Here is a 22,536-nt window from a genome sequence, read left to right as displayed (position 1 = left end):
CGACAGGTGTGTGTGCCTGTGGCTCTGCAGACCGCGTGCTGTGCAGGTGGAGTGTGTCTGGGAGGGGCCCTTTAAGGGAGCGGCTTGCTGTTGCCCCGGAAGTGCTAGTCCGCCCTGTGACCCTGTCCTGCAGCTGTTCCTGGCACCCTTATTTTGATGTGGGCCACTTTGGTGTGTAGACGCTCCCCTGAAGCGCCTACTTCGATGTGGTGCTGCCCAACGTTGACGTTGAACGTCGACAGCACCAGCCCTGGAGGACGTGTTGACGCTATTCATCGAAATGGCTTATTTCGATGTCACTACATCAAAATAAGCTATTTCGATGTAGCATACATGTGTAGACGTAGCTTAAAAATTTCAAAAAAAGTTTTCAGTTTGAATTGAAGGTTTTTCGTTTTTCTGAGTTTGTAATGAGCTCAAATATTACATTATTCACCCAGCTCAAATTACAAATGTGCAAAAGTTCTATACATTTGGGCTGATGTACGTTTTCATATCAAAATAATACTGAACTTGCAGGGGCACAGGACAGCTGATTTTGTGTAGCATCTATGTCCCTAACAGCATCTAAAGAGAACTTTGCCCCCCTACCCTTTTAAAATCTATAGCAAGATCTGTCTGCAACTGCATCCCTCAATAGCTTTGGTGGAGACAAGAGTGCTCATTCTAATCTCAGACACCACTACTGCTAGGACTTTGTTGACTTCAGTGGAGATCAAAGTCAGCCATGTTAGATTTATTTCTGCCTAGGGTAGCTGTTTCCCCTATACTGAAACTGGGGCACCTGATAACATTACTCATATTCAAGAGAGTTCAACAGCAATTGGAACTATGCAGTGCAAATGCTCGAATTAATACCAAGTTGACCCCACTAAAAATCCTGTGCAGTTAGATTATTTTTATTTACTTTCTTATCTTCAAGGCTTTAGGATTCACACAGGGAGGGGTGACACAAACTCACCCTTACCCTCTTCCCAGCCACACATACAGAGTAGTAACGAGAAGTCCTGTGGCACCTATACACAAACAGATTTACTGGAGCATAAGCTTTTGTGGGCAAAAGATCCACTTCATCTGATGCAATCTAACAAAGAGGGTCTTTTGCCCACAAAAGCTTATGCTCCAGTAAATCTGTTAGTCTATAGGTGCCACAGGACTTCTCAATGTTTTTGCAGATACAGACTAAAACAGCCACCCCTTTGAAACAAGGAGATGAGACACTGATACACACACACACACACACACACACACACGTGTGTGCACATACTCACACACATTCCCATACATCGGTTGACTTAACCTTCCCTGCCTGGCCCTCTTCACCTTCCACGTCTGACTGGACCCCCAGGATGGACCCCCTCTCTCCTCAAACCAGGTGCCACATCTTCCTGATGCAACACCTGGAAATAGGATATTCTGCCCACTTCAGATTTCTGCCAGGGTTCACACCAATGTGGTCAGCAGCCTTTTGCTGCTGTGCAGGGGGTCAGGGATGGGGGCTGCTTCCAGCTGCAGGAAAGGGGAAAAGGGAAGGATGATGTGGCCGGTGTCTTTGCAAAGCTTATTTCTTGTTCCTTCTCTCCCCCTCCTCTCTGCACCATGGCTGGAAGCAGCTTGTCCCTTAATATCCACACAGTATCAGATGGCAGCGTGCTAACGAAACTCAACCACCTCCGCTCCCCTCACCCCCTGCTCCCATTGCAGCACAGGCAGGAAGGGGTTAAGCTGTAAGTATGCAGCATGCAGCAGGGGCTTCAGCAAACCCAGCCAAACAGTTGGCTCAGCAGTGGAGAGTGCCCAGGGAATGGAGAAGTCCCACATTCTGTAGGGGCAGGAGCCCAGTGCGGGGTAGAGAGGGCTAAGACCCTCACACTTGGGAGCTTCTGTGGAGCCTGCAGGGTTAAGGCGGTAAAAGGCTGGGAACTGCTTCTGTCCTGACATGCCAGAGCTCAGCTGAGGGGTGGAAATAATCCTCATGTTATTTGCTGCACAGGGGTTTGACACAGGCAGGGCTTGGCTTCTCTGGGTTAGCACCCTGGGCCAGAGGGTCTTGAGTTTTCCCAGGCCACCAGAGACAGGAGATGAAGGAAAGGAAAGGAAGGAGCCTGTTACTATGGTGGAGGTGAATTGAATGCTCTGACGAGGGGCTGGTTCTCCGCACAGGGCTGGGAGTGGGATGTGGGGATATGGGGACATGGAAGAGCAATGGGGCTGGAGGGGTGAAGGGGCAAAGCAGGGAAAGGACATTGAGATGAGGATCATGTGAAGGGTTGATGTATAAGCAGGCAGAGGAGACACACAGCTTGCCTGCACTCACCAGCCACTGTAGCTCAGACCATGCAACCAGTGCCAGACAGAAATGCCAAGAGCCCTCATGAAGGGCTGTGCTTATAGACCAGCACTGGGAGCAGGAGCAGGCAGTGGCATGCACTACACTTTTGCTCTTCACCAGCCTTGCACATTTCCCCATCACTGGCCACTGGATCCCACATTCACTGCTAGGGGGCGGGCAGCTGGGGAGACACAGGACCTAACAGTGCTTATGTGGGGAGGAGGAATCCAGGAAGACAGAAAATACAAGACAATTTGCCTGGTTTTGAGAAAAAGTTGGGACACCTACAGGAGAGCTTAAATATAGGACTTCTGGTCATCATATTTCCACCTTACACAGAAATAAATCAGGCCAGTTCCAAAGCCCACTGTAGTCAGCTAGGCTGGTTCCCCCTTGACTTCAAATAATAAATAGTTGACACTCATTGATTTTGGCTGAGTTCCCCTGTATTTCCTGATCTGAGTTTCTGTATCTGTTTGAACAAAGAACACCAAAGGGAAATTTGGAATTCCCACACACTGAAACAAAAGGAAAGTTTGTAAAACCCCTGTGAACATAAAGCTCAGTTTTTTTTCTCCTGGGATTCCAGGTGGGATGGAGGAGGAACATAAGGGTTATCATCTCCATGCTGTAGTTTAGTTCCTTTTATTTAATCAACAGAGTCAGTAGATGGCACCGCATATCCCCATTAGTTATTCAAGGAAGATACTTGCATTACTGTGACAGATCAAACGTATGAAACCTCTCTTTGTGCTATGGTTATACTTATGGCTGTGCTTGCAAATGAAACATATATTGTCACTTAATCGTTACACACTATTTCTAGTAAAATGGATTCTATCTCAATACTTCACAGATATTTTACCTGAACAAAAAAAGTAATACTCACATCTTTTGAGTATTTTCATCATATGCCAGGATTTTGATAACTTCCCAGTTTCCTGATGTTAGGTGTCTCACACTGATTTGTTCAGTTTTAGCCTGCAGAGAAATGGAAAGTATTGATTTTCATCTTATTACTAATGTTTTCTTTCCATAAAAGGATTATCATCACATATCATTACTGACTTACAACTTTTTAATCTTTTAAGGTGCAACAAAACAGTTCAATCACAAAACCCACATGCACTGAAAGGCACTGATTGTAAGGACCCTTTTTCTCACTCAATATATTAACTTTTCTAAAGGTAGTAATATCGTGTCAGTTTCCATTGCATTTTTTTCAGTTAGCTCTATACAATATCAACAATCAAAATTGTATATTTCATCTTGCTTGGCATATCTTTAATTTTGGGGTGAGTTTGATGTCAATTAGATGCTATCAGAACACTTGCGGAAATTTTCACTGTATTAAAAAATTCTAAATTCACAAATAAGTGATTTTCTCCTTGAAATGAGAATAAAAGTGAAAAAGGAGCTTAAAACCAATGGCCAGATCCTTATATGGAGAAAATTGCAGCGATTTATACCAGCTGAGGTTTTGATCCCAAAGCTGCAGTGAGCTAAATATAAATAAATATCACCCGTGTTCCTTGAAGATTTTCTTTTCCTTTACTTACTGGAGTGGCACAAAGGGTCTTAGCCTGACCCGGTGCATTGAAAGTACTGCACAAACATTAGCCAACTAACACTCCGAACATACTGTATGCTTGTACATGCAGAGCATAATTGCACCCTGACTAGGTCTAGGACTCTAGGCATTAATACAATACAAACAAATAACAACAGTGAGGTAGGCAGATAAGCGCTTTTATCCCCTTTGATACTAACGCGGCAGGAGTCAAGGCCGAGCTGAATGTGGTCCTTAGAATCCAGCTGTGTTATCTGCTATTTAAACTATAAGATCCAAAACTTCCAGCCATTGCAATACAGCGTCTTGACCATTGACAAAAAAGAGAAGACCACTCAAGAAACAATTGTACGGTGAGTGTAAGGTATTACACTAGTTCATAGAGGCTCAACTGAGCTCAGAACTACGTTGTGCTAGGTGGTGTACATATGTATGTTAAGAAAAAAATCGATTAGATATCAATATAAAATTAGATTAGATTAGATATAAAACTATAAAAGTAAGTAAGTGATTGTTTCCTGTCTGCTTAGATCAGTGGTACTGTTGGATCTGGCCAGCCAAGCATTTCACTCCGGCCAGCACAGCTGATTTGCAGATCGCACATGCTTACAGCTAGCAGCATGTGTTCCCCCCTCCCCACACCTTGTTCTCTCTGTAACTAACCTGTTCCTAGGATTCCCCTGCTAGCTGTCCATAGCGGCAGAGGAAGGGGGTAGTGCTGAAATCAGGGTGTTCCTCTGCCCCTGTACCTCCTCTCTGCAGAGCAGGGGTGGGGCAGAGTGAGACACACAGTGGCAAGCGCAGAGAAGGTTGGGGAAGACAACAGAGCAGGACAAACTTCCCTTAAAGAGGTAGAGAGTCACCTCCCAGAAACTTATCCAGAAGCAGCTAGCAGACACACACTCTGTGTCACTGTCACACATACCCAGTCTGTGCCATACACACACACAGTCTCTATCAAATATGCACTGCAGCACACACTAAATCTGTGTCACAGAGTCTGTCTTATACACACACAAAGGCTATGTCTACACTTGCCCCCTTTTTTGAAGGGAACCCAGTAATCAGGGTGATGGGAGATTACTAAGGAAGTGCTGTGATGCATATGCAGCACTTCATTAGGCAAATTCTCCCCCACGGCAACTTCGAAGTGTCAGACTTCAAAGTACTGTCATGCATGCAGCCACAGGTACTTTGAAGTGCCTACGCTACTCGGAAGTGCCTTTACCCCCCGAAGAAGGGGGCAAGTGTTGACATAGCCAAAGTATTTCTCTTTCACAGTCACACACTGTTTTCGTCTCTCTGCGTAGCTCCCATCAACCACCCCTTCTGCTCAAGGTTCCACCCCTTCTGGGTGGTCCAGAGCTGGCCCACAACCAGTACTGAAATTGGACTGGACCCTCTGAGAAAAGTGTTGCCCACTCCTGTCTTAAATGGTAGAGGCCAGAGGACTTTTCATTCATTTTCATTTATAACCAAGTTCCATCTGTGGCAGCACAGAAGAGAATTTCATCACTGATTCCAAGACAGGCTGTGCTTTATATTGTTGATAAATATGAAACAATATGGCTATTTTTAAGGTTTCAGCAATAATATATAATTTATTATGCTTGCTGGAATTTTTTGCTCCAAATCATTTAAGTTGCTTTTAAATTCTCATACTCTGGCAAAAAATAAGAGCCAGTGTATATTTTTTGGGGAAAGTAAGATGTTCCAATAGATACATGACTCCTGGTTCAGTCCAATTTTAGAATTAATGTATTTAAAAATAGTAATTTATTTTAAATATTTTAATATACCTTACTAAAGATATTTGGGAATATATCAAAGATTAAGCACTTTTACATTCAACAATTAATATATTGTCAGAGGCTTTAAAACTTTTTAAAACAATGCCCCACAGAAATTAAATCAGATGCTTTTGATAATCTGATTTTGTTGTGTAATTGACATTTTCTGTAATATCTTTTTCTAAAACTTAGCATTAAGGTTCATTTAAAGTTTTCTAAGAAAAATCACATCTCACTAGTTTTGCTTCATTTGGATTATCAAACCTCAATGATTAATTAAAACTAAAATAGATTGATTAATAAAGTTGAATTCTGTATTATTAGACTTTTATTTTGGGAATAATAAAATTGCTTAACCTGTCCTGGGTCTACTATGTTTATTTCTGCTAAATACTACCAGTGAAAGATCTTAGGTGGGCAATTATTACATAAAATTCCATTGTTTACTGCAAGTGTTCATGGTGCATTTTGTTTTTCATGATGTTAGATACCAACCACCTATTTAAAATTCTGCCGAGTCAACTGTTATGCTTCTGTGGCTCTCGCAAAGTGTGACATATATTTGAAGTGACAAAAGACTTTATGTGAAATGGTTAATATAATTTTTGGCTATGTCTACACTAGCCCCTTCCTTGAAGAAGGGGCATGGCAATGAGCGAGTTGGGAGGATGCTAATGAGGCGCTGCCATGAATATGCAGTGTCTCATTAGCATAATGGAGGCCGTGCGTAATTTGAAAGTGCCGCTTTTGAGTCATGCAGAGCCCATGTAGATGGGGGTGTTCCGAAAGCACCCCCCGAGACTTCAAAAGCCCCTTCTTCCTAAAACCAAATAGGAAGAAGGGGCTTTCAAAGCCCCGGGGGTCCTTTCAAAAGGCCCCCATCTACAAGGGTGGCGCACAATTAGAAAGTGGCAGTTTCAAATTGCGTGCAGCCACCATTATGCTAATCTTCCCAACTCACTCATTACCATGCCCCTTTCAAAAGGAAGGGGCCAGTGTAGATGTAGCCTTTATGTCTCCATGTTTATTTTAGAAGTAATGGACAATCAGATTAATGCAGTGTGCAAAACACAGCATATAAACCATTTCCTACCTTTTATTGGACCATATCAGCCCCATTACCGCACACAAAAAGACTTAAATATTGAGTCTGTTCCGGTCTGGCTATGGTCTGAAGAAGTGGGTCTGTCCCACGAAAGCTCACCTAATAAACTATTTTGCTAGTCTTTAAAGTGCTACTTGACTGCTTTTTGTTTTGATTACCACACACAGTGTTGCTTACTGATGAAAAGAGGTCAGTAGATAGAATGTCTGGGTTTTCTCATATGTATGTAGATGAAAAAAAACAAACTCACTCCAGGGAACAGCTAAAGATTAAAAAACAAATTCACTGCAGGGGTAGGGTAATACAATTCCACTGAAGTCAGAGTTAGACATATTCACACTAGTGATCTTTGCCCCTTTGCAGTTATATATTTCCTTTTGTCCTTCTTCCACTGACTATTAACCATTTAAACACATGCTTACCTTTAAGGATATATATATGTCTTACTGAAACCAGTCCTGAAAGCTAAGCATGTGCTTAAGTTCTTTCCCAAACAGGAATGGATGTAAACCTGTGCTTACATGTTTAATTGACCTGGGGCCTGACTTTACCCAAAACTTTGGTCAGGTCTAATGAAACAGCCTACAAGTTCATTCCAAACTTTTTATCATCACTAACATGTCTTGTGACATGACATTTTTTCTTACATTTTGTTATTGCAAAGATTTTTGAATGTGACAGCACCATATAAAGGCAAAGATGCCTACACAGGACTTCCCTGATCGTTACAGTAGAGTGATATTCTGTGATTTGCACCTACATCACTTATTTATTGGAATATGGAGGTTCCCATTCTAAAATCTTAATGGTAGGTTGCTCTTCCCTTTTTTTTTTGCCCCCATTTTGCATTGTGAACATGCTTCACAATGAAATCAACATAAACATTAGCATAAGGGTACAACTCCAAGGAACCCTGGGTGCCATGAATGGCTGCTCTTTTGAGTCCCCAGTACTTCTTTGAAAATCTCAACCTAAACTGTCTGGGATGTGACCACCTCTCTCCTTCTGCCCTACATAGAACAGTGGAGATACTTGAAAAAACAGCCCTATGATCTGAATGGAAGCTGGAGGAATTCTCAGCTCTAGAACCTAGGTTCAGCATCTCAAAGGCTTTTGGTGCCTCACTCCAATTGATTTCAGTTGGAATGACATGTCAAAATACATTAGAGGACCTGGGCCTTGCTTTCTGTATTCTTTCACCACAGTTTAAATCCACTTAAAATTCAGTGGGTTTTGAAAGCTCATCCTTTCTCCCAAGCTCTTCTCTGGAAGGAGGGATAACCCAAAATAATCTACATCTGTATCTACAACTAAATTAGCACTGGCATTTCTGAAGATTTCTTTGATTTCTACATCCATATTGAACCTATTTTATTTTGAAAGCAAGCAACTTCTAAGCCTCATTTCAGAGGCAGGAAGAGAGCATGACTGCTAGACGCTGTGAGAGTGCCTGGTGTTGACTGATCTACAGAGCATTTTTGGCATCATGCTATGGAGAGAGTTAAACCACCTTCCCAACTACATAATGCTGTAAATGTGTCCTACTGAAGAGTTATGATCACAATAGAGAAAGGGTCATCCCTGTTATATACAGGTGGATGTTTTCAAGTGCTTACTTAGAACTTTTGTTTTGTCTTGTCTTTCACTTGGAAGATTACACAACAACTCCCAAAAAGATGAACAGATGAACTGAAGGAAGAAAACAAAAAAACAAAAATGACACTGAGAGAGAAAACTTACCTGAACAATAAGCATGGCTATATGGTGGAATTCACCCCGTCCGCCTTGTTTCACGGGGACTATCATAAAGAATTTACTTCCATCTTTGGAGAAAACTGGCTCCTCATTCTATAAATATAAATTTGTTCCAGTTGACTCCAAGTGTGTATTAAATTCTCCATCAAATAATCAGCTTGGCTATTTGCTCACACAAAAGTTAAAGAGGTGTGCTTCAATTTTCAGCATACCAATATCTATATACCATGTTATAAATAGTGGAGCTAGAATGGCTAAATTTCAGGGAGTTTTGAGATATGGTTCAACTCACAATTATAAATTCACATGCTTTTTCAAGACTCATTTGCCTGGATATTTGGTCTGGAATTCTCATAGAAGTGTCTCTGTCTCATCTGATTTCTGGTGCTATCCTGTTTTGCTAATGTGGAAAGTGCTAGAGGGTTTTTTTTTTTTTATAGATGTGTACAATGATGACAAATGTTGTCTATTGCCTCAATTCAGCAAAACAAATCTGGCTTTAACAGAACTGAAACCGTAGTTTTTGAATTTGGATGGATAGAAACACATGTAACTGCCTTGAGAAATCAGTGCCTATCAACGGTTGAACTGTAAAAGTGGCTTTGCTGACTATGCATCTCCTGATACAACATAATACAGAAATGTTAATGGGACACTGCATACCTTAAAATCATAATTTTAATGATTTATTTACATGCACCTTATAAGATAGAACTTGAAATGTAGTTGAAATATGTTTCCTCCACTTTTACAATCTGTTGGATATTTGTATTAGAATCATGAAATTGGAATCTTTTGCTGACATTTTGGTTCTACATACAATACATGTGCATGAACTTTTTCATATTACTCTCCAGCATTCCTCTGGAGCCCTGCATGACCTTTCTCCCTTCAACTCCTTTGCATCAGTTTTGAACAGGAGGAAAGAAGGCTAAAACATTATATCTGAAAAATCAGCAGACCTTACTCAACGTGCACACAGTTTCAGATCTGCTGTGCAAAAATATGTGCGCCACACTGAATTTTTACATGATATATTTCTGATGATCATATGTTTAGTTAACATGGGGGTCCTAAAAGGTGACTTTTATTTGTAAAAAATGTCATTTTAACTTTTGTTAAAGAATATAATAATGAGATAAAAGTAACAACACAAGGAGCTATACATTACACAATTCAGACATCATTCATGCAGTACCTGTTTAGAAAGCCACACTTCTGATGTAATCTCATACTTCTGAAAGAGAAGAATTGTCCTTATGAAATACTTAGAGACTGAAGAAATCCTTGCATTATCCTAAACAGCTCCTTATATTTACTGTTTGTGTCTTGTGTTACAGAACTGTAGTCTTTCCATTGACATTACAGGTTGCACATCCCTCGTCCGGCACTCTTGGGACCTGACCAGTCCTGAGTCAGGGAATCTGCCAGATGAAGGGAGGTGTCCCCATCTCCAACCAGACTGCTGTCCTGCCCTGCTGCTGACTGCATGCCCCCCTTGCCTACGCCCCCCCACCCCATCTCAAGCCCCTGCAGGCACCTTACCTGGAGACCAGCCTGCACTGGCCTGAAACCCAGACAGGGATGGGTTGCTGGCCATGGCCCCAGCCACCATGCCCTGTAGAAGCTGACTCCAGCCCTGGCCAGGCTGCTGGTCACAGCCCCAAGGGTACCAGTTCCCACCCCAACCAGGCTGCTGGTGCAGCTGTGGCCTTGGCTATGATGGCACTGGCTCCAGCCCTGGCCAGGCTGCTGTCCCCAGCCCTGGCCCCATAGGCCCTGGCCCCAGTAAAGAAGCCCCATCGGGCTCCTTTCCTAACAGTCCTATGGCCTAGGGCTCTCTGGTCCAGTAACATCCATGGTCCTGCCAGACCAGGGATATTGCCAAATCAGAGAATCCTGGGTTTGGGAGGTGGAACTTGTATCCCTAAAAATGTACAAATAGATAAAAAGTTGAAATAAATGATAATTTAATTATGAATACATATGCCTTTCTTAATTTCCACGATAACTAGGGGCAAAAGAACCCCTTCTTTTATTAGCTATCATCAGAAAGCTTTGAACAGATCAAAATCATTTGCTCACCTTGATAATATTTTTCTGATTTGTCAACATTGATTACCATTTTTGGTTCTCTGTGCCTTAAATATTGAGTCTGTTCTGGTTTGGCTATGATCTGAAGAAGTGGGTCCATCCCTCAGAAGCTAATCAACTAACTAGTCTTTAAAGTGCTACTGGGCTGCTTTTTTGTTTTGATAGTATATGAACTAGCATGACTATCTCTCCATCACTGTTCATCAGATGATGTGATGAAGTGGATCTTTGCCCACGAAAGCTTATGCTCCAAAAAGTCTGTTAGTCTAAAAGGTGCCACAGGGCTTCTCATTGTTTTTGACTATCCATCTGTCACATTTTGTGGTCCTTCAAAAGGCACTGATAAAATAAAACAAAGAGGATGTCTGATAGGTATTCATGTACTTGGAAACAGAAATTCATGGTCATCACAGGAGGAACACACAGTTCCCAGTCCTGTGACTGGAAAGCTCAGAGCACCTGAATGGATGGATCTTGCCTAGCTGAAAAATACCTGATTTTCAGAGTTGCAGCTCAACAGACGTTAAATAATGTACAAAGCATAGGGGCACTGAACATTAAGTCTCTCCTCTGCATGAAATCATTTAATCATAAAAATGGGAATTCTACCATTTCACTTATCTCCATTTTATGTAATTTTCAGATAGTAATTATGGCAGCAAAAGAGATTTGGAAGACTGAACTCTAACCACCTTTTTTTCTAGTCAATAGGATAAATAGCAGGAAGATAATATGGGAAAGAAAGAAACAAGTAAATCTGACTTACCTTGCTACAAGCACCAGTCGTGGTCTCACAAACCGTAAGAATGGAAATATTCTGTGGTCTGTTTAACCATCTCACCACAGTCTTGGTGTTGCTTACCCACTTCACCATAGTGATGTAGTATTCTCTGAGGTAAACATAAATTTTAAATATAATGGTCATATCATTTACACAAGTGGGACTTCTCTAGTCCAGCAGCATCTGTAGTCCAGCATGCATCTGACAAAGTGTTTTTTTTCCCACAACACCTTATGCTCCACTACAGCTGTAAGTTTCTAAGGTGCCACAGGACTTCTTGTTTTTTTAAATACCCTGTGAGCCTTATGCTTCTTCAACATCTTTATTCCCACATGACTGATTTCAATAAATTGTTCAATGATGAACGACAAACTATATAAAATACAGATTACAAATATGTCAAATTACTGCAATATTTAAAAGAGTTTTCCAAAAATATATACTATCCATTTTTATGCTGATCCTGCAAGCCACATAAAAATGTGCTTAACTTTACATGTGAGTAAGATCTTTTATGAAACAGAAGGGACTCACGGATACAGCAAAGCACTGAATGTTAAATACTGGAAAATGACCATTTAGCCCAGATCAGAATAAATGGAAAATAAATTTCCCTATGTTCTCATATGTCTCTTTAGGGTTAGAAGCAAATAAGTAAAAAAAGAGAACATACGCAGGAAACAGAAGTTGTACCTGAACTTTCCAAGGCTAACCACAAATATTAATGACTGTAGAAGTCTACAGACTGCAGCATTTGTTTGCTATGTTAGACACTTCTCTCTCCTGGGCATATAGCAAACACGACACAAAGAGAAACAAAATTTTGCCCAAATCCCTCCCTCACAACAGGACCAGCAGCAACAGAAAAATCATTTAGTTGCAATGTTTGTGAAACCATTTTAAAATGTCACTTGCACACTGTAAGTACTCATGAGAGGACTGCGTAAAAAGAAGTGAAACACTGTACCACTGTTAGTTGATTTTCACTGTAGCAAATAGCTTGTAATACCAGACAAACTGTCCTTTCTCAGACATGTTTGGCTTAGCAAAGGAGTCCAACACACGGATTATAAAGGCAAAGAATATATACCTGTCTCCTCCCAAAACCCTTTTATGCTGTCAAACTAAAGATGTTACTGAAAAGGTCTGTTGCAGCTTATCATCACAAAGAAGCTTGCTATGCTTGCTTCAATTCACTGCTTATGACAGCTAGCAGCTTGCACAGTCCAGCTGAGAAATGTTCCACATTGGATTTGGACCATGTTTCTAGGAACGTAGCTCCAATTTAAACAGAGGGTGTTAGCTTGCACATATTGAGGTTTTCAATGTAGTTTTGACAGAAGCTTCTTTACTTGTTAAGAACAGATATTTAATGATAAAGTCAAAAGACATCTCACTACATCATGGGTGGCCTAATGGTGGCCTGTAGGAAAATTTCGCAGGAGTCCATTGCAGCACTCAAAATAGGATGGGACCAGGAAAGCAGTGCAGATGGACCAGGTCTTAATTTGACCTCATGTTTATGGCATGTGTCACAATAACAAGATCAAGAATATTCTTCCCAGTTTTATCACCTGACTCCAGGTGATTTGAATGTCCTTCCAGAGTATAACCTGACTTGCTGGCTTGTGACCGTCAGAGATCTCTGGCAGGATGGGGAGGGTTAGTGTTTGTATTTTGAATATTTCACACCACATCAAACCAGTAGTTCAAACCAAACCATAAGGTAACCTTCCAACAAATGTCTTGTAAATCCACAATCAATTGCACTTGTGGTTCTAGGTCTCCCATCTGCCTGGAGCATGCCATGCATATGTTTTTATGGGGTATTGAGGAGTGTGTTTCTCTCAATAGCTCCTGTTGAAGCTGATCCACTTGGTATAAATAATAAATATTCATTAGGTGAGTGGATATGAGAAGGATGGGGAGAAGAGGGGAGATAGTGAGGGAGAGAATGACCCTATAGTTTAGTGGCTAGGGTACTCACCTGGGAGGGGGTCACACAAGGATTATCCTGAATAATACATTCAAAATTTTGAGGAAGAAGGGGCTTCTGGAAGGAGGGTTTCCTTCTGGAGACACCTAAAGGCTGTGTGCTTGCACATGCATTGTGGAGTGCGGAAGATCTTCTTCCAGACTCCCAATCACGTGCCCATATGCTAATGCAGCATGGGAAATTGACAACCACATCTCATTAGCATCTTCCAGAAGGCTCATTACCATGCCACTTCTTGAAGAACTGGCACATTAAGACACAGCCAGAAAGGACTATGTATAGTTATACAGTCACACACATAATTGCTCACAGGCAGACTTGACCCTCAGACCTCCGGAGCTTAGTGCAGTAGCCTCTATAGATTGAGCGTTCAGCTAATGCAGTGGAGGAGACTTGTTTTTTGTCTGTTTAAGTAGTCTAGGTGCCATTACATTGGACAGCAACCCACACCCAGATATGCATATACATAAAATCCATACTTCTTTGAGATACACTTATTTGAAAGAGCAAATAATATTTCTTAAAAATTTTCCTTTAATTTGGGGATCTGAATTAAGATGCTATATTATGGTCACAGCATAATAATTTGCTAACACATTAGTTATCATTTAAGACTGTATGATACCTCTAACTCACTCATGGGTTTGGGGAACCTAGTGAATGAGAAGATATGTGCATTAACTTATTGCCAGCCATGCTAAGTACTTAAGCAAAGTCTACAGAGACAGTGATCTGAACAAAGAAAAGGGATTTGCATTGAATTACTCTGAAAGCATAGTTACAGTCACAATATAAATTCACCTGAAGAGTAGATGCTTAGATTTGAATTAAAATAGTTAGAAAAAAAATGCTTTGAAGTTTAAAATAGGAATGTGTCCAAGAAAAAAATCTCTTTTGCAAATTACAGACAATTTGCTATAAAGAAGACATTGTAGTCTAATTTAGAGCTGACAGGCTGTGAAACACATCTGCCTGTTAGAGTAGTAAGACATTTCTATTATTTAACACACATGGCGATGAATTTATGGTGTACCCAGGCATTGGTGACTGCAGGAATATTTGTGGATTTGGTTAATAAGTATAGTGTGTGATAGCATGAAAAAGCTATGGTATTTTGCTCTGTTAGTTTGCTGACATACTGTCTGCTAAGGAAGGTAAACATTAGATTCTTGCCTTGTGAATCACTTCCTAAAATATTTACTGCATTTTAAAATTACTTATACTGCTGTGTATTAGAAAAGGGCACTATATGCATTTATGAGTGCCAGTGAGAAATCTTTGCACTGTTGGAAACTAGGACAAAAGTTAATACCGTGCAGGAAGAAATGTTTCCTGCAAAGTAACCAAACTCTATAGCTGTGTCGACATGTGAGTGCCCTTTCAAAAGGGTGAAAATTGAAGTTTGGCAGTTGGAATAGTGGCTGCCAAAAGGGAGCACCCACTGCCATTTTTCAGATTGGCACTTTCATCCGCTCTTCCAAAGTGCCATCAAGGTCTTTCGAAAGAGTGTGTCCACACGGCTCCAAGCCCTCTTTCGAAAGAAAGGAGGAAGGAAACGCCGCGGATGGGGTCCCATGGCTGACAAGCCCTTCTGGGGCCACAGCCAGCCGCCTCCTTTAAAGGGCCCCTCCCTCCACCTTCCCCTCCACACGAGCCGAGTACTGCCCAGCCCTTCCCAGCGCAGCAGAGCCCACTCGTGCCCACCATGGAGGCCCAGCGACAGCTCCTGCAGGAGGACGCCCTCATCATGGATGCCCTGCTGGCAGTGCTGTGCACCATTGCCGCAGCTGCATCCAATCTCATCAGGTGGCTGGGTGGTACCTCCGGGGCCGTGAGGCTCTCACCCCCCCCGGGGTATCATCGGGCACCCCATCTGCGGTACACTCCTGGTGGCCCCCGGTGTGGATACTCTGTGCCAGGCGGCTGAAGGCGGCAGCATTGTGCTGCTTGACCCCCATGTGGTGCAGGACCTCCTCGTCCTTCCACAGGCTGAGGAGGTCCCACAGCTCCCGCTCTGTCCAGGAAGGGGGCCGTTTTTTTTCTCCCCCTGGGAGCCCTGTGGGGGCTTGGAGGGGGGGCTGTGGGGCTTGTGGGGGGCTGGCTGCTGGCCATGCTGGTGCTGGAGTGTGCAGCTGGAGCATGTGCACAGGTTCCTCCTAGTATGCTCTCAGCTTCCTGCCGCGGGTTTCCTATGTGCGTGTAGCTTTAAGGCAGCTGAACGCAAGGACCATAGAGCCCCGCTGCTGCTGGCTGGGGCAGCCCCATTCTCCAGCTGACCAGCGTCACAGCAGACCTGTATGTCGAAAGAGTGCACTGTGGAGCATCTACACATGTACTCTTTTGATTTAGTATTTCGAAAGGGAGCGATCGTCCTGGTACGGGATCGGGGTTTGGATCTCGAAGTCTGCATCCCCTTCTTTTGATTTTCTCTTGAAAGACAGTTTTACACGTGTGGATGCTCCTCCCACTCTTTCGAAAAAGGGCCACTTATTTTGAATTTTTGTGGATGTGTAGACACAGTTTATATGAGTACCATTGCATGCTACATTGAAAGAAGGCTGGCCTTTTGGTTAAGGGGTTAAAAATAAGTGCCACTCAGGACATGCAGTTTGATAGACCTAAGACAGACATCCAGAGTGACCTTGGACAAGTCACTTGGGTTCAGGTCCTCAAGGGTATTTAGTTGGGCATTGAAATGTGTTTGAGGAACTGGGCCTTAGGGCCTGAATTTCAGAAACTGTTGCTCCCATCTTATCTTAAAATGTCTGTGGCTTAGTTCCCCACCTGCAAAATGTGTACAATAATACCTTCTACCTTCCCAGTTTCTCTCTCTGGTCTATTTAGATGATGAGCTATTTGGGAAAGGGACTGTCCTGTACTTTGTGTTTGCACTGCATCTAGAACAGTGAGTTTTCACTCTCAGTTCGGGCCTCTGGTTACAACCCTAGTACACAGAAATAAGATAAATGATAATGTGAATAGGAAATTCGTGACTGATAGGGGCTTAAAGGACTTGAAAGTGTTTAATGGAAAGGATCTCGTTGCACCTCCCTCAGGCCCTCCCTTCCAGTACCCTCAGGACTCCTGTCCTGTCCAAGCAGACACTGGTTATAATGATGGTTATAATGGAATCTAGTAGCAGGATTATTAAATTTTACCTACTTTTAAACAAATACATTTTTCAAGTGTTTATAACAATTAAAATAATTGAGGAGGTTGAATTTTATCATGTAAAGTCTCAGCCTGGGAGTATTTTACTATATGCAGGTAAATATAAAACCAAAATTCATACACTTAGCATTCTGGCAGGCATTTAATACTATATTGGGGGCCTTTAAATAAATGAAAAACAAATACCCTTATTTCATCACCTGAAGTATTTTGTTAAAAATTAACTATTCACAGTAGAGTCATTAGCATTCCCCAAGCCAGAAAGAAATTATAGTGTCATAGAGAGAGAACTTTCAGCTCAACAAGGTTGATGGAAAATGAGTGAAGTGATCAAAAAAGAAACAAATTAAATTACAGATTTTGGGGCCCAGTTCACAGTCCCATCCCAAGTACAAGATCCTATGAACTTATGTCATGTCCCTGAAGGCACAGGTATACTCTATATATACACAGGGGTAGGCAATAAATGGTGCACAGGCCCAACATGGTTCATGAGGGTTAGCACCTCATGGGCCACCAGCACTTTATTTACCTGCCCCTCTGCAGGTAAGGGTGCTTACAGATCACATTGACTCCAGACTGCCATTTCTGGCCAGTGGAACCTGTGGGGAGTGGTTTCCCAGTGTGCTCTCCACTTTTCTCAGATCCAGTTGTCTGAGAACAGCCACCTGTGGCCAACAGGAGCAGAAAATGGTTGTTAAGTAAAGTGCTGGCAGAAAAGTAAAGCACCTAGCGCTAACCTTAGCCAACTGCATCCAGCTTCTTGCCCATCCCCGCCCGAAAGTGTAATTCCTTATCAATGGTGTTGTGTAATTTTGTTTACTGCTTCTCAGGGATTTCCTGATCACAATTAAATAAAAAATGTAGGTAGGTTTGTTGTTGTCTCCTCCCTCCCCCTCAAAGCATGCCTCTGATTTTCAGAACATCTAGAATATTCTTTGTTCCCTAAAATAAATGTGAGCATCTTCAGGGCCATTCCAATCTCTTCTGGCTGATGCCTTCTGTCCACCCAGAATTGTTAAGGTGGTCTGGACATTCCCCCTGTCCATGAGGTTGTCAGGGATGGTTTAGGCTGACAACATGAGACTGGGATTTACCTACACAATTGTGCCCCCATTGCCCATGTTACTAGTTACTTATTAACTACTTTGCATTGCACAATTGGCACAAAGGGGCTGGAGACCCAGTGCTGGTAACTGCATCCTTACAGTGTGTCTGTCTACTGAAAAGTAACTGCAAAAATTGTATCACTCAATGTTTCAATTTACAGTGCGTAATTAGATCCACTCTTCTTCGATGGCGTAATTTTTACTACATTTTATAGTTCACAATTTTTTGGGTCAATAGAAAGAGGAATGTCTGCATAAAACACGTAATTGTTGACTAAGAAAAAAATACTGTCCAAGGAATAGGCGTTTTACCCTTAGGATCAAGGTCTATGTTCCAACTGTAAAGCTAAATCTCAGTTATCGACTGGAAAACAGACTGTCAATAATACAGTCTCGTAGAAAAGATGTAACTGAGGGAAGTCGTAGAATCTTTGAAATTGCTAATATATGGAAGTAGGAAAAGTGGGGAGCAGGAAAAAACCCAGCTAGACTTTCAGACCTCATGTTGAATTTTATCACTGGCAGTTGCCACCTTCTCAGGTCATGCACAGAGCAAGAACCTAGGCCTAAACGACTAACTAAAAACGAGGTTTTTAGGGGACCACAAAGAGGTATATTTCATCTTTGATGGTAAAGTCACATACAGTATCTATTTTCAGAAGATTTTTACAGAAAGTTCTATGAAAAAATCCATAAAGGTGAACCAAACTCTAGACAAGTTTTTAAAGTTCCCATTACAGAAACACCATGCTGATCTTATTACAAATGGGACTGCAAAAAATGATTACTGAAACAAATTAATACAAAATATCAGAATCAATAAGCAACCCTTCTAGTTTCTCCTTTAGGAAAGGCCTGTCCAATTTTGGCTTCCCTCAAGTATGTATGTGTTTTCTGCACAGATATGAGTCAGATTGACAAACATTCCAATTACATCAGAATTGCAGATAACCACTTTCAAATGATGTTTGATTCATACCTCTGTAAACTATCTATTATTGATAACTAAGTCATTATCCTTTAATTGGAAAAATTATATTAAATAATATTAAAATTGATAATTTCCAGGCTTGCATGGCCTTGCTCTAGTTTTTGTGATTTCCCCCCTTTATCTGCTTTTTTCAAAACTAAACAAGCCCAATTCTTTCAGCCTTTCTTTATAGGTCATGTTCTCTAGACTTTTGATCATTCTTGTTGCTCTTTTTTGGACCCTTTCCAATTTATCCACATCTTTCTTGAAATGCGGCACCCAGAACTTGACACAACACTCCAACTGAGGCCTAACCAGTGCAGAATAGAGTGGAAGAATGACTTCTCATGTCTTGTTCACAACTCACCTGCTAATGCATCCCAGAATCCTGTTTGCTTTTTTTGCAACAGCATCACACTGTTGACTCATATTTAACTTGTGGTCCACTATCACCCCTAGATCTCTTTCTGCCATATTCCTTCCTAGACAGTCGCTTCCCATTCTGTATGTGTGAAACTGATTGCTCCTTCCTAAGTGGAGCACTTTGCATTTGTCTTTATTAAACTTCATCCTGTTTACCTCACACCGTTTCTCCAATTTGTCCAGATCATTTTCAATTTTAACCCTATCCTCCAAAGCAGTTGTAACCCCTCCTAACTTGGTATCATCTGCAAACTAAATAAGCATACTTTTGATGCCAATATCTAAATCATTGATGAAGGTATTGAACAGAACCAGTCCCAGTACAGACCCCTGCGGAACCCCACTTGTTATACCTTATGGACTAGTGGTAACAATTATACAGCTTATTTACCGCCATGGAGCTGGATATCTCAAACTATTTTAGTAATACTTCATTAAGCCTCAAACTGTTATGTGATGAAGGGCAAGGAGTGCCTCTCTTGCCTCCAGAATGCAGTCAACTCTTTTCATTCATTACTAAATGCCGTTGCCTAACCAGTTAGGGCAGGTAGTGAAGTGGAATATCATAGCCACCTGAAGTCACAATAGCAATTTGAGCTGGCAGAATATAATTACATAAATTGGACTCTGGCTAAAAGACTTTAATTAAACTTCTCCTGTCCTTAAAGAAAGTTCCAAATGATCTCTAATAAGCACAAGTGGTCAGGAGCCTCATGCAAAACATGTAACTTCAGCACGACAATTCCTGGCAACACCATGTTGTCATTAGTTCAGTACTGACTCAAAAGAAATCATACCTACTAAGTTCTATCACTATTTCCAGAAGCACCTTCACCCAGAGATCTTTCTACCAAGCACTTAAACAGTCCAACACAGCCTAGCCCATGTGATATGACAGGATCACAGCTTATTTTATGTGATCGACCTGGATCTGAGAAGTGATATGGCTTTATATTTAATGATTTGAAGAGTTCTTAATATACCACTTTACATTTAAAAAAGTTTATTGGAATTAATTTCCTGATAATGGACCCATTATTGTATTTTCTGGGTGCATCTCAGAACTGAAACCACTTGTTGCCAGCAAGTGGGTGCAGGCCAAACAAACAACTCAATTCAGTACTACACTGTTCTCAGGCAAAATCTCTGTTTACAACCCTCTGCCCTCTACTGTTTTCCCAGAATCTTAGCACCAGGGTGAAGTAAATACATCCTGGAACAAATAATTACATCACAATTACTTGGAGCTCTGGAGGACTTCAGTAAAGGTGCACATTCTAGAACCCTGGGACTTCCATGTGATTGTTAACCTTAGTAGAATTCAAGTCTCTTCAGGTTCTTACACTGTGCTTATCACGATGGCCAGAGGTCATTGTGAGTTTCACAAAACAATTCATTTACATACCTTGATTTAAAGCTGTCAGGTGGCATGAGCTCCAGTGTATGTGTTGGTCCATATAGATTGACGACAAACAGCTTTATCGTTGGGTTTGTTTGACCTGCCTTTGAAAAAAAGAAAGATGTTTTAGCATATAATGTAGAGGCACCAGAAATAATGACAACTAAACATATTTAAGGAAAATACACATACTTCAATATGTTTTTTTCTTCACCCTGAAAACCCTTGAAGTTATCTTCAATTGAAAACAATAAAATTGCCCATGAATTGTTCATCACATCAGCTATTCACTGGAGCTCCTCATCCACATTTTTGAACCTCACTGTCAGGTTTAGTTCTGCTCAGTTCAAGACTTGGGAAAGATTCATATCATTGCTTATTTTACCCAACCAAGGTTTCTTGTCCCAGTTAATAACACCATCGCTTGATGAAAATTTGAAATGAGATACTAGGATACTCTATGTTATCAGAAAGCTGCTATGCTTCATCCATCAATATAACTGCAGCCAAACAATCCCTACAGCTGATTTGCTATTCAAAGGACATTCTGAGAGCATTTTTTGACTCGTTTTGATCACTTCATTCTTCATTCAAAACTTGTAGAATATACTAATCATAAATTAGCATGAAACAGACTGTACATCCCATCCTTACCTAATGGTTTCTGTGCTGCCATAACAACGCAAGCAGCTTCTTTTACTATGTATTAACAGTCCTTCAAAAACGCAGAAAGCTATCAGTTGGTTCACTGAACCGTGCACAAGGGCACTAGATTGCACTTAGACTTTACTTACCTTAGGATATGGATATTGCTTTCCTTTGGGATACAGACCTCCAGTAAACCGAGGAATAACCATGTTTGGTACCAAAGTGTCATTTATCATCAGGAATGCCAACCTTTCTCCATCCGGGGACCACCAGTGGGCAACGTGAGAGTGAAGAAGCTCCTCTGAAACAGATGGATATGCTTGGAAAGTCACAGAAGTAACTACTGTGTGATTCAGATTACGAACTGATGAGTTTGCATTTAATATAATTGCTACGTTTTCTTGCAATGTAGCTTTTGCAATTATATAAAAATTGAAAATGATCCTGGTTTGAAATGCCTGAATATAAGATCTATTATAACACAAAGTATGAATTTTTACTCTGATGAGTGTTCTCAATTATGTCAGTGGAATTTCTTGCATAGTTGAGATGATTATTGCATTATATTTAGTCCTAGTATCATTCTATCCAGTTTGTATGTTTAATTCTTTTTGTCAATGATTTGCATCAATAGAATGTAAAGGTAATATTAGCACTATAGTAGTAGTATTCCATCAAGTTATTCACTTTTTCTGGGGAAAACCTTCAGCTTTATTGAATCTTATTTTGCATGAAATTTTTTTTTGGGGGGAGGGCTTGTAATTTTGTTTTGGAATGTATTCCTTCCTTGTTTTCACTTTTTTTTTTTTAAATTACAAAATTCCCAGCAAAAAAGAAAAATCCATTTCCTGTCCAGCATTAGATCTGACTGTTTTTTTTAAAATTTATTTATTGTCCATGATCACCTTTTTTTTTTTAAACTAGTAACTTTCCATTTGGACTTCTTAGTGAACAGTGTTCTGTACATATCTTTTGGCTGTGCGTTTGGAAACCAAAATTTGTTCTCTTAGAATATTCACTAATTTTGGTTGATGTTGGACTGATTGCCTCAGTTACAAGATATTGTTTCCGTCCCCTCATTAGATAATTGACACCTTTTACATAGAAAAATAATGGAAGGGTAAACAGCAGTGGCATACAGGAAACACGGAATGCTGTTTGCATTCAAATAAGGATATTCACACAAAGAACAGACATTCCCAAACACTTCTGTAAATCAAAGCCCAGGAACATGAGTATTTGTGCATGAGAAATGAAAAAGCCACATGTATAAAGTCAAAGTGAGCAGCTATTTGGAATTCATCTGAATGCTCATTAATGTAATAGTGCAGTATTCAATCAGCTGCATTCCTGATACTATCACAAAACATATCACCTGTATTTACTGCTTGCA

The 22,536-nt window shown here is 41.0% G+C and overlaps 1 protein-coding gene across 1 annotated transcript in view; it reads right to left on the bottom strand.

The window, feature by feature from the left end:
- The window catches only part of DPP10 (dipeptidyl peptidase like 10), a 111,232-nt gene that overhangs the window by 53,495 nt on the left and 35,201 nt on the right, over window positions 1-22,536 (bottom strand). Inside the window, exons 4-9 of the mRNA XM_075000693.1 lie at window positions 21,290-21,444; window positions 20,502-20,599; window positions 11,413-11,536; window positions 9,751-9,789; window positions 8,538-8,645; window positions 3,222-3,313 (exon numbers count right to left, since the gene is read on the bottom strand). Coding sequence (XP_074856794.1) covers window positions 3,222-3,313; window positions 8,538-8,645; window positions 9,751-9,789; window positions 11,413-11,536; window positions 20,502-20,599; window positions 21,290-21,379 — 551 coding nt within the window. The 5' untranslated portion in view covers window positions 21,380-21,444. The remainder of the gene's footprint in view (window positions 1-3,221; window positions 3,314-8,537; window positions 8,646-9,750; window positions 9,790-11,412; window positions 11,537-20,501; window positions 20,600-21,289; window positions 21,445-22,536) is intronic.

This window comes from Carettochelys insculpta, chromosome 8, assembly GCF_033958435.1.
Source record: "Carettochelys insculpta isolate YL-2023 chromosome 8, ASM3395843v1, whole genome shotgun sequence".
NCBI lineage: Eukaryota > Metazoa > Chordata > Testudines > Carettochelyidae > Carettochelys > Carettochelys insculpta.
Note: the sequence above shows the minus strand (reverse complement) of the source record. Positions and strands in the feature narration are given on the sequence as shown.